This window comes from Mya arenaria, chromosome 5 (genome assembly GCF_026914265.1).
Source record: "Mya arenaria isolate MELC-2E11 chromosome 5, ASM2691426v1".
Lineage (NCBI taxonomy): Eukaryota > Metazoa > Mollusca > Bivalvia > Myida > Myidae > Mya > Mya arenaria.
This window is the reverse complement of record NC_069126.1, coordinates 35931384-35945323: the sequence shown is the minus strand read 5'-3', so window position 1 is coordinate 35945323 and position 13940 is coordinate 35931384. Positions and strand designations below refer to the sequence as shown.

General features: G+C 35.3%; 1 protein-coding gene across 1 annotated transcript in view; it reads left to right on the top strand.

Moving 5' to 3' along the window:
- Nucleotides 1-13940, top strand: part of LOC128234718 (uncharacterized) — a 31990-nt gene that overhangs the window by 9619 nt on the left and 8431 nt on the right. The window contains exons 3-7 of the mRNA XM_052949147.1: nt 3492-3572; nt 4392-4556; nt 5271-5369; nt 6312-8426; nt 9256-9343. Coding sequence (XP_052805107.1) covers nt 3492-3572; nt 4392-4556; nt 5271-5369; nt 6312-8426; nt 9256-9343 — 2548 coding nt within the window. The remainder of the gene's footprint in view (nt 1-3491; nt 3573-4391; nt 4557-5270; nt 5370-6311; nt 8427-9255; nt 9344-13940) is intronic.

The window sequence follows — 13940 nt, the reverse complement described above, 5'->3', positions numbered from 1 at the left end:
CAACCTCGCGGATGTATATGGACGGTTTACATACTCAGAAATCGGTATGTTTAAGTCCGCTGCAAGTATATCGCGTAGTAATTTAATTTAGCAGTTAAATTTAATGACTTAACTCTTGGGAATTTTAATTATGTTTGCAATAATGCACTTCACTGGCAGTCAATTTAAACTTAGATCAATATATACAAGCTAAAACACTACATTTAATTAATGATATAATTAAAAAATTAACGAACTACTTCTACACATGTACCGGCATACATCCGAGGTCGTTTTCGATAAAAACGGCCGAGGAGCTCCGAATGAATTTCAACCACGATGTCTGTGTGTGTAGTAGCTGTTTTGTACAATGTCCTCAAAGACAGCGTTCGAAAAAAGGAGTGTGTATAGGTGAATATCGTTGAATTTATCACAACGATACTTATTGAACAGATAAGCTCCGCCTACTTGGTTACAGTTATGCTATTGGGGTTAATGTATCTATAGACGAAAACATAGAAAACACTTTCGAGTATGACTCAAAATGTGCATAAACAATTTCTTACATAACAAATGATATGAATCGCATGCATATAGCTTGCACAAATAACTGACTCATTCTGGGATCTTAAAATTCTGCGCCAGGGCAGCAGAAGGAAACATAAAAAAGACTCTATAAATATACAATGTAATACAACGTTGTCTCTTATCCAAAACTTATGCTTTAAACATTTTAATGAGACGTCAGCGTCTCTAATAGCATCTGCTTGTTTCAACAGCGCCTTTTTGACATGAGGCACGCATGTTTTGAGTACTTTTGACATTTTGTTACCGACCAAAAAACTGCCATTGAGCTCAACGTTAGTTAAAGCTTCACTCTCACAGATTAAACGTTTTGACAGCTTTTTTAGATTTTGTCTTGGAACGAGCCAATTTTAGCGAAAATCCATGGAAACCAGTTATATGAGATTGCTGACAAACAATTAGATCGCAGATTTTTATATTTAAGTTCAAGAAGTGATGTTTTATGCATTTTTTTTTAAAACCGTAGTAACGATTTAAGCCATAAAACATTAATTTTCGAATGGAAATATGAAAATCTACAATCTGATTTTTGTCAGAAATCATATATCATTGGTTTGCAGATATTTACGCAAAAATTTGCTCTTTCCAAGACAAAAATTAAAAAAAAGTTGTAAAATGGTAAATCTGTGAGAGTGCAGCTTTAAGGGCCTTCCACAGTGCAAAAATTGATGGGGAAAACCAACAATTAAAATGACTCAACAATTTATGCGTTGTTTAGTTTTTAAGGAATTTTCAGGAGTAAAATTTACATCCTTTGCGGTATGTTTTTGTGGAGTCGACAACAAAAGTTTAGAAGTAAAGAAAAAAAATGTTCATTGTTTGGTCATTCAAACGAATTTTGCATCGTGGAACGCCCTTAATGCTTGCTAGCTGCTCCGGGATTCATGGGTATGGAATCGCAATAATTGTGAAACTAAATGCTGTGTAATACATTCTTCCCAAGATCTGCGAAATTGAACAATCTCGTCCAAGAGTGCGGCTTCATCGACTAAGGCTACTCTAACCCAAAAAGGGTTTATTATTACACTTTGTTTCGCTCAGTTATATGATTGAGGGGTTGGGAGTTTCAACAGGGGACAGTGGTCCGCTTTTTCTGTTTTAAATGCTCTATTATAGGAAACGGGGAGATAATTATGTTTTCGAAAATGGCCCTTTTAAGTAAGGTTCATGAACACTTCACGTGGCAGGAATGCCGTTCAAGTTGCTGTCACTTTGATTGTACGGGGCCTTTAATTCCAATATTATGAACAAACTAGCCCCCTTTTTTGCCCTTAATAGCTCTGGATTTTTAAACTGTCCAATTTGATTATATATATACATATAAATATATACATACATCATAAAGAGAATATGCAATATATAAATATATGAAATTAAATTGTTGTTCGAAATTTCATATGCGTGTTTTGCCAAACCTTAAACATTTTTTACTTGAAAAGAACAACGACATCACACCGTAAAACGACGTCTCTAGAGTTGACGTCAGATAATTGGAAAACTGTATAACCGATTGAAGATAAGAAATAAAATAACATCATTCCTACCCTTGCAAGGGCTCGTATAAAGTACATGTGTAATTGATCAATCGGAACACCTCGGCCATTTTCAATCGAAAACATCAGTGCATAAGTACATGTATACAAGTAGTTCGTAAAATTATTTATAATACTATTAATTAAGTGATGTGTTTTAACGTAAGTTTGTATTACTACGCTCAAATTGATTCCCTTTGAAGTGTATTATCGCATAAATAATTAAGATTCCTAAGAGAATAGTCCTTTGCGAAATTGAAATTACTACGCGATCTACTTGCAGCGTAGTTAAATGCAAAATAAATCTGACATTATAAACCGTTCAGACGAGGTTGTTTTCGTTTGGAAATGGCCCAGGTGTGATATTTGTTGATCCCTTGTACTCACCGTACCGAGAGGGATGACGACAGTTACAGTCGACTCATTGTGTCTGTTTTTACCTTCATACTGAAATATCAGACATAACAAACATCCCATTCATGTCGTTTGTTCGTTTGTGGGGTTTTCAAGTCAAGATTTCCAGTGGAATAAGGAGATAAGAACATATCTGGCCGCATATTGTTTACAGTTTAACACGATTTCTGCGAGAAAATAAGACAATTATGTGAACTTGTTCGATGTAGAAAGGGATTCTCTTTTCCACAAAATTTGCGGCTTCTGTTTTCGACGCAGTCTGAGATTTTTGCTCCGATTAAATGTTAGATAAAATTCATACTTTGCAAAACCTCATATTTTTACAGGATTTTAACAATTGAAAAGAACAAAAATGAATACCAACTCGTACTTTTTTAGTCCGGAATTCCGATAGAGCCATCGCCTGTGAATGTGTTGATCTGAAATGCGATACTCGATAGTACGATGATGAAAACGCGAAATCACGAAACTACGATAACGAAATCTCGACAGTACGATAACGAAAACGCGATGATTCGACAGTACGATGATGATAATGCGATATACTATCGCGTGTTAACCATCGTACTGTCGCGTTTTCACCATCGTACTGTCGTGTTTTCATCATCGTACTATCATGTTTTCACCATCGTACTGTCGTGTTTTCATCATCGTACTATCGTCTTTTCACCAGCGTACTGTCGCGTTTTCACCATCGTAATATCGTTATATTTCGTTTTTGTTACCGTACTTTCGTATTGTACTGTCGCGTTTTTATCATCGTACTATCGCGTTATCATCCTTGTACGGTCGCGTTATCATCATCGTACTTGGCCTTAATGTCATTCCGTATTTAATTACCTGTAGTTCTTGTAAATATCCATGCCAATTCTGAAGATCGCGTCCGATGGCTGCAATGATTTTGAAAATGCCCAACCAACGAACTAATTTTAAATGCATATCAATTTATGTTTTAATTAACAATTTAATATATTTTTAAAGACGAGCATGGCCGAGTGGCTACCATGAAGATCGACTACAGCAAACCGCTGAAGAAGCCCTTGCCCATTCTCTGTGACGATGGTAAGTATATTAAAACACACGCATTCACAGCTTTCTTCATTTGCTGTGTTTTATGCCTGACATGTAAACAAATAGTGTGTTATTGCATTAACAGAACCCGATTTGCTTAACATAAACAAGACCACACAATAAACGTTAAGCCTCATTTTCCCATTGTTATATATATATATATATATATATATATATATATATATATATATATATATATATATATATATATATATATATATATATTCTTTGTAAATAACTAGAAGAGTCAACACTTGAGATCAGATATAAGTCATAAGTTTAAAGTAAAGTGTATCGAAGGCTTTTGCAAAGTCTACAAAAGGGAAAAAACATTTTCTAAAATGGTTACCACTGCTTTATAAAGATTTATAAGTGAAATAAAACTGATATTTCACTTTTTCAGACAGTGACATTACATTTTGATCGTGTTCACTGTTTTGATTGTTTGTCCACTCTCAATTCCAAATCAAACGTCAGTGCTTACAGGGCTGGGCCACAATTTCAACGATCATATTGCAAACAATTCGGAGCGTTTTTCTGCAAAAAAAAAACTATAATTAAATGTCATGTGTATATTTTTAGGCATATAATGAAAAGAAAAAAATATGTTTTTTTCAGTGTAAGATCGCAACATACTTCACCTCGTGAAACCAAAAATTGGCTATGCCACTGGTGAAATATAGTTATTGCTGCTCGCTCGGTGAAATATAATACGAAATTACTCTGAAACAAACAATTAATAGTATCCTACTTAAGTTTTCATTTGTGAATTTTGTTAAGTGTATGATTGTTGAGTTGCTTCTTTTTTAGGCGGACAGTTTTATCTGGACGATGTTGCCAGTGGTGACGACCGAACGTGTACCCGTGCAGGAGCCAAGATGGCGGACGTACAGACAGCGGAGGATTACCGCGTCTTGTTAAATACAAATCTTAAACCCGACGCACCGACATGGAGCGGTTCCATGGCCCCATCAGGTGACGAAAAAATAGAACTTAAGATATTTACATATCGATAATTAAAGCGAAAAGTAATTGTTTAATGTTTATTTACAGTTACTTACATTTAGTTAATCTGTTTAAAAATGCATTGAGCAATTCATATTTTTGTTATGTGTATACTATAATTGTATAGATGAATCAATTTATGCCATTAGGCTTTTTATTTGTTAACTGACCACAAGTTTATTTCATTAAACTACTTAGATATAGATAAAGTTTCCTTGTGCTATACATAGCAATTCAAAGAAGTGATCTCATCTTCCTGTTAAATAAAGTGATGTCAAATTCCTTTCCAATGAATTGATGTCCAATCCCTTTTGAATGGGGTGATTTCTTTTCAATTAAATAATGTCAAATGCCTTTTTTATATCAAATTTATTATTATAGTGATGCCAAATGCCTTTTCAGTGACAAATTTATTTCTGATGCAGTGATGGCAAATGCCCTTTCAGTGTCAAATTTATTTCTGATGTAGTGATGTCAAATGCCCTTTCAGTGTCAAATTTATTTCTGATGCAGTGATGTCAAATCCCTTTTCAATGTATTGTCAAATCTATTTTTAATAAAGTGATGTAAAATGCATTTCAATGTAAACTTCTTTTGATGTCAATTGCCTTTAATGTCAAATTTAATTTTGATGAAGCAATGTCAAATTTGTTTTCAAAGAAGTGATGTTTAATGCCTTTTCAGGAGCTGCAATGCATTGTCTCAGTGCTAAAAAGGTGGGAGGCGACATCGAGTATTTGTACGAAGATTGTGACAAGGACCTCAGATTCATTTGTTTAAGAGGTATATTGTATTGAACATATAAGATACATATCTTAGTCCGGTTTATACTAATTTGTTTAGCTTGATTGATTCTGATTTGAATCACTCTAGAGTCCTCATATATAAACCAGTGCTGGTGTCCATTGAGAGCCCATACCCAAATACCCCACCACATCTTTATGAGTGAGATGCGGACACCGAGACAACCCCCTTTCTAACAATTTATACAAATACACAAACTACTTCTAGACAAATTGTTTGTAAGGCTATCATCGTGTTATTATCACCATTGCTAACCATACAGAAAACATATCGTGTTATTATCACCATTGCTAACCATACAGAAAACATATCGTGTTATTATCACCATTGCTAACCATACAGAAAACATATCGTGTTATTATCACCATTGCTAACCATACAGAAAACATATCGTGTTATTATCACCATTGCTAACCATATAGAAAACATATCGTGTTATTATCACCATTGCTGACCATATAGAAAACATATCGTGTTATTATCACCATTGCTGACCATATAGAAAACATATCGTGTTATTATCACCATTGCTGACCATATAGAAACGTATCGTGTTATTATCACCATTGCTGACCATATAGCAAACATATTTTAGCCTTTATTCAAATAAGTTCAAACTAACGATTTTAGTTTATAAATATGAATTTGTATAATATCAGAACGTTTAATGTTATGACTTACTTCGAGGAAAAAAATGTTTTTGCTGTTATGTCTTTATGCTGTTAGGACTTTCTTTAAAACGACCATACAGTACATGATTGTGGCCCCTCAAAAATGTGTTTGCCCTATAGCAATAAACCTTCCCGTCCTTTCTTATGATAGCCTAATGACGCATTGCCTAAAGTTATATAGAATATTATGAATATCTTTGATCCATGGAAAAAATATATAAAAATATAAATCAAAATCTTCCATTTTCAGATGCCGACCTCGTCTCGATGTTCTCTCCTCTGTTTGCTGTGAAGATGACTAATAACGATGAGGTTGAGCAGATTGTTCAGGAGCATCAAGCTAAGATTACTGCATCATCATCAGCTGCAGCAGCAACAGCAATAACATCAACAGTTACACCAGCTTCAAGCTCTATAGGAATATTTCCAAGCTCTACAAAAATGATTTCCTCGTCTGAATTAGCTTTGAATGAAAATTTTTCGTCACCATCAATGGATGAAACATCTACTATGTCACAATCAACTTCATCCGTTCCTGATGTTCATTCTGCGAGTGCAATAGCAGATGTGGACACGGAAGTAATGGCTACTCCTTCGGCGAAGGAAACAACCACAACCATAGGCATGAAACCGTCCCCTCTTTTAGTGTCACCATCAAGTGTAAAAACCGTTGACTCAACCCAATTTGAACCTGCAGTCACCTCAGTGCCTTCGGTAAAGGATTCGTCACAACAAATATCTGATCTCCAACCATCTGCTGTACCGACTGTAGCCCCTACAGTCGCATTAGTTTCATCGCCTGTTTCAAGTTCAACAGAAGAATTTGCTGTCTTACCTTCCGCTTTATCATCAAGCCTAGAACTTTCTACAGGGTCAGTTTCCGTTGAAAGTCAGACGTCTGCGCCACAAATGCCAGACGAAAAAACAACAGCTACCTATTGGATGGAAGATGTAAAATCATCTTCTAGTGTTAAAGTTTCAGAGCAAATGATATCTTCATTTGCAGAACCATCGCCGTCCATGTATTCACATGATACTTTTGACCAAGCTACGTCCACTCCTGCTTCAGAGGGACCATCATCAATTTACATTTTAATCGAATCATCAAGTGAAACAACTACCTCTTCATTAACATCATCGTTAATGTTGGCTTCAACACCGTCATATGAATCTGGTTCTCAGACAGTATTAAGCAGCGTTTTACTACCCACACCTTCTGAAGTAGCATCAGCATCAATTCAAGATACTTATATTGTTGATATAGAGCCAACTGAATCATTGTATCCAAGCACTGATTTAACAGAGACATCTAGTTACTACCCAACAGAAGAACCCACAACACAAACAGAACTGATAACTACTTATACGGATGATGCGGTAACTTATGATATAGATGTAATAGACATGGGCACAAGTACCACCGAAACACCGCTTATTTCTATAGCAAATGCAACCTCTGAACCTTATACAGACGATATTGACGTTGACGTCCCTATGGGAACAAGTTCCAGTTCAGTTTACACCCCTTTGGAAACAAGTTCCAGTTCTGTTTACAACGCCATGGAAATGAGTTCCAGTTCTGTTGACATACCTATGGAAACGAGTTCTAGTCCTGTTGCCAACCCTATGGGAACAAGTTCCAGTCATGTGTTCATCGCTATGGAAACAAGTTCAAGTCCTGTTGATAGCCCCATGGAAACAAGTAGTTCCAGTCCTGTTGATGTCTCTATGGAAATAAGTTCTAGTCATGATGCTATCCCACATTCAACGGTAAAAGTTACTTCATCAGAACAATTAGCTCCGTCGAGAACAATATATTTTGTACCATCGGCCACTGATTATAATTTCTCTGTTCTTCCCTCTTATGAAAATGCTTTATCATCAAGCCAAGAATATTCTGTTGAAAGTCAGACGTCTGCGCCACAAATGCCAGATGAAAAAACAACAGCTACCTATGTAAAATCATCTTCTGAAGTAGCATCAGCATCAATACAAGATACTTATATTGTTGATATAGAGCCAACTGAATCACTGTATCCAATATGGTCAGTATCAAGCACTGCTTTAACAGAGACATCTAGTTACTACCCACCAGAAGAACCCAAAACACAAACAGAACCGATAACTACTTATACGGATGATGCGGTAACTTATGATATAGATGTAATAGACATGGGCACAAGTACCACCGAAACACCGCTTATTTCTATAGCAAATGCAACCTCTGAACCGATAGATGAGTCGAGTGAAGACGATGATCAAGATCATGTTCTTGATAAAGAAGACAGAGATGACGAAGAGGTCACGGAAACAAACGAAACAAATGATGCCGTAGAATCAACAGCAACTGACAAAAATAACTCAGGTAGACTTCATTTGATAGAATTTTTTGTTCTTTTTATAAAATTGTCGTACATGATTTAACATAATCTAAATAATGGATCATTCAATGCATAGGTGTTATTTTTTAGTGTTCATTTGATGAAAATTAATTTGACCCTTTATGTCTACTTTATTTACGCATGCGCGCAGGTAGTCTTTAGACCGCAAAATCATGTCGTTTTCACCCTTATTTTGAGTCAATGCGCTCTTATGTTTATACGAATGACGTCGAAACCATTAAAATTGAAGTTGAAGTGCGGTCCGAGTATGAGTTCTTACTTGTTCGGCTATTTCCGCGCTGTATTTCTGTATCCCGGCGTTTTATTTTTAGCAGAATATAACTGTTTTTAGATCGCTATATTTATCAGATTAATGTGGGTCAAAATAATTAAAGCTCTGGTAGGAAGGTAACATAATGATATTCACTCTGAGTTTAGCCCAAGAAACTTCAGAAATTATTACCATCCGCAAGTGTCCCGTCGCCTGCAAGGTTTGTTATTGTAACCTGGTGTGACCATGAAGCACGCTTATTTGTAATGGTGTATTTTTTATATTACTTTTATGAGATAAGAAGCAAAAATGATTGTCTGAGTGTCAAAATAGTTGTATCTCAGGTTTCGCGTTGCTAATGCTTTAAATACTATGATTTGCATGCTATACAATAACAAAATATTATTCATTCTATGACTTTTAGGCGTATACATTTCTAATAAGATGTTTTCCTCTCTTTTTTTTGCATAAAAGCTTCGTTCCGGTGTATATTCTTTGCATAGTTTTAGACATTAGGCTTTCAATTTATATTTTTCTTCCAGGTATTGAGACATCATTGTGGGTAGCATTTTGTATCCTGGCGTTAGCTGTCATACTGGCCATAGTTGTTGCCGTTTACTTATACAACAGGTTTGTGCTTTCCCTTATTTATTACTTGGGTCTTAAGGTATTCATCCAACAATGAATAAGTTATATAGGCTGACAATGAATAAGTTATATAGGCAGAAGTGTAGTAGTATACTTATACAAAGTGTTTATGTGTTGCGTTGCTACTTGGGTCTTAAGGTATTCAACCAACAACGACTACTAGGTTATATAGGCAGAAGTGTAGTAGTATACTTATACAAAGTGTTTATGTGTTGCGTTGCTACTTGGGTCTTAAGGTATTCAACCAACAACGACTAGGTTATATAGGCAGAAGTGTAGCAGTATACTTATACAAGAGGTTTGTGTTTTACGTTGCTACTTGGGTCTTAAGATATTCAACCAACAATGACGACTAGGCTATATAGGCAGAAGTGTAGCAGTATACTTATACAAGAGGTTTGTGTTTTACGTTGCTACTTGGGTCTTAAGGTATTCAACCATCAATGACTACTAGGTTATATAGGCAGAAGTGTAGCAGTATACTTATACAAGAGGTTTGTGTTTTACGTTGCTACTTGGGTCTTAAGGTATTCAACCAACAATGACTACTAGGCTATATAGGCAGAAGTGTAGCAGTATACTTATACAAAGTGTTTATGTTTTGCGTTACTACTTGCGTCTTAAGATATTCAACCAACAATGACTACTAGGCTATATAGGCAGAAGTGTAGCAGTATACTTATACAAGAGGTTTGTGTTTTACGTTGCTACTTGGGTCATAAGATATTCAACCAACAATGACTACTAGGCTATATAGGCAGAAGTGTAGCAGTATACTTATACAAAGTGTTTATGTTTTGCGTTACTACTTGCGTCTTAAGATATTCAACCAACAATGACGACTAGGCTATATAGGCAGAAGTGTAGCAGTATACTTATACAAAGTGTTTATGTTTTACGTTGCTACTTGGGTCATAAGGTATTCAACCAACAACGACTACTAGGCTATATAGGCAGAAGTGTAGCAGTATACTTATACAAAGTGTTTATGTTTTACGTTGCTACTTGGGTCATAAGGTATTCAACCAACAACGACTACTAGGTTATATAGGCAGAAGTGTAGCAGTATACTTATACAAAGTGTTTATGTTTTACGTTACTACTTGCGTCTTAAGGTATTCAACCAACAATGACGACTAGGCTATATAGGCAGAAGTGTAGCAGTATACTTATACAAAGTGTTTATGTTTTACGTTGCTACTTGGGTCATAAGGTATTCAACCATCAATGACTACTAGGCTATATAGGCAGAAGTGTAGCAGTATACTTATACAAAAGGTTTGTGTTTTACGTTGCTACTTGGGTCTTAAGGTATTCAACCAACAATGACTACTAGGCTATATAGGCAGAAGTGTAGCAGTATACTTATACAAAGTGTTTATGTTTTACGTTGCTACTTGGGTCATAAGATATTCAACCAACAATGACGACTAGGCTATATAGGCAGAAGTGTAGCAGTATACTTATACAAAGTGTTTATGTTTTACGTTGCTACTTGGGTCTTAAGATATTCAACCAACAACGACTACTAGGCTATATAGGCAGAAGTGTAGCAGTATACTTATACAAAGTGTTTATGTTTTACGTTGCTACTTGGGTCTTAAGATATTCAACCAACAACGACTACTAGGCTATATAGGCAGAAGTGTAGCAGTATACTTATACAAAGTGTTTATGTTTTACGTTGCTACTTGGGTCATAAGATATTCAACCAACAATGACGACTAGGCTATATAGGCAGAAGTGTAGCAGTATACTTATACAAAGTGTTTATGTTTTACGTTGCTACTTGGGTCATAAGGTATTCAACCATCAATGACTACTAGGCTATATAGGCAGAAGTGTAGCAGTATACTTATACAAAGTGTTTATGTTTTCCGTTGCTACTTGGGTCTTAAGATATTCAACCAACAATGACTACTAGGCTATATAGGCAGAAGTGTAGCAGTATACTTATACAAAGTGTTTATGTGTTGCGTTGCTACTTGGGTCTTAAGGTATTCAACCAACAATGACGACTAGGCTATATAGGCAGAAGTGTAGCAGTATACTTATACAAAGTGTTTATGTTTTACGTTGCTACTTGGGTCATAAGGTATTCAACCAACAACGACTACTAGGCTATATAGGCAGAAGTGTAGCAGTATACTTATACAAAGTGTTTATGTTTTACGTTGCTACTTGGGTCATAAGATATTCAACCAACAATGACGACTAGGCTATATAGGCAGAAGTGTAGCAGTATACTTATACAAAGTGTTTATGTTTTACGTTGCTACTTGGGTCATAAGGTATTCAACCATCAATGACTACTAGGCTATATAGGCAGAAGTGTAGCAGTATACTTATACAAAGTGTTTATGTTTTCCGTTGCTACTTGGGTCTTAAGATATTCAACCAACAACGACTACTAGGCTATATAGGCAGAAGTGTAGCAGTATACTTATACAAAGTGTTTATGTTTTCCGTTGCTACTTGGGTCTTAAGGTATTCAACCAACAACGACTACTAGGCTATATAGGCAGAAGTGTAGCAGTATACTTATACAAAGTGTTTATGTTTTACGTTGCTACTTGGGTCTTAAGATATTCAACCAACAACGACTTCTAGGTTATATAGGCAGAAGTGTAGCAGTATACTTATACATAGTGTTTATGTTTTACGTTGCTACTTGGGTCTTAAGATATTCAACCAACAACGACTACTAGGTTATATAGGCAGAAGTGTAGCAGTATACTTATACAAAGTGTTTATGTGTTGCGTTGCTACTTGGGTCTTAAGATATTCAACCAACAACGACTACTAGGTTATATAGGCAGAAGTGTAGCAGTATACTTATACAAAGTGTTTATGTGTTCCGTTGCTACTTGGGTCTTAAGATATTCAACCAACAACGACTACTAGGTTATATAGGCAGAAGTGTAGCAGTATACTTATACAAAGTGTTTATGTTTTACGTTGCTACTTGGGTCATAAGGTATTCAACCATCAATGACTACTAGGCTATATAGACAGAAGTGTAGCAGTATACTTATACAAAGTGTTTATGTGTTCCGTTGCTACTTGGGTCTTAAGATATTCAACCAACAACGACTACTAGGTTATATAGGCAGAAGTGTAGCAGTATACTTATACAAAGTGTTTATGTTTTACGTTGCTACTTGGGTCTTAAGATATTCAACCAACAACGACTACTAGGTTATATAGGCAGAAGTGTAGCAGTATACTTATACAAAGTGTTTATGTTTTACGTTGCTACTTGGGTCATAAGGTATTCAACCAACAACGACTAGGTTATATAGGCAGAATTGTAGTAGTATACTTATACAAAAGGTTTATGTTTTACATTACTACTCACGTCTTAAGATATTCAACCAACAATGACTACTAGGTTATATAGGCAGAGTTTTGCAATATACTAATAAAAAAGGTTTATGTTTTACGTTACTACTTTGTGTTTAATGTATTAAACCATTAATGCAAAAGTTATATAGCAATAGTTGTAACCGTGTACTTATACAGAAGGTTGTGATTTACGTTGCTTTTGACGTTTTAAGATATTCAATTATTAAAAATTAGGGTATATAACCATACCTGTTGCTGTAGTCTTTAAAAAAGGTTTGTGTTGTACGTTACTACTTCAGTATTAAGGTATTCGACCGATAATAATTTAGTTATATAGCCATAGCTGTAGCTGTATACAAATAATGTAGATATTCTGAAGGTTCATGTTTTGAATAACTACCTAACATTTTTGACCTATAACAAAGTCTTCGTACTATAACGGAACGTTTGTGTTTTATGATACTACTGGCGTTTTATCGAAGGCAACCAATAATATGCTAGTTATCTATCCTAACTTATAGACTTAAAATAACACAGACGGTTTGCCCTTAATAAGCTAGTGATATAGCTATAAGTGTAGCCGTAAACTTATAAAGATTGCGTGTGATACGTTACTTCTTAAGTCTTAAAGTATTTGCCCATTATAAGCTAATTAAAAAGCCATGATTGTAGCTGTAAACTGTAGCTTATACAGAAGGTTCGTGTTTCACGCTACCAGCTAATCTTAAGGAACTCGAACAGTAAAAAGCTAGTTATATAAATTGTAGCTTATACAGAGAGTTCGTGTTTTACGTTACTACATAATATTTAGGTACTCGACCAGTAATAAGCTAGTTTTATAGCCATAATTGTAGCTGTGAATTGTAACTTATACAGAGAGTTCGTGTTTTACGTTACTACATAATCTTAAGGTACTCGACCAGTAATAAGCTAGTTATATAGCCATAATTGTAGCTGTGAATTGTAACTTATACAGAGAGTTCGTGTTTTACGTTACTACATAATCTACCCAGTAATAAGCAAGTTATATAGCCATAATTGTAGCTGTTAATTGTAACTTATACAGAGAGTTCGTGTTTTACGTTACTACATAATCTTAAGTTATTCCTCCAGTAATAAGCTAGTTATATAGGCATAACTGTAGCTGTAAACTGTAGCTTATACAGAGGGATCATGTTTTATGGTATACCATAATTTTAAGATACTCGACCAGTAGTAAGCTAGTTATATAGCC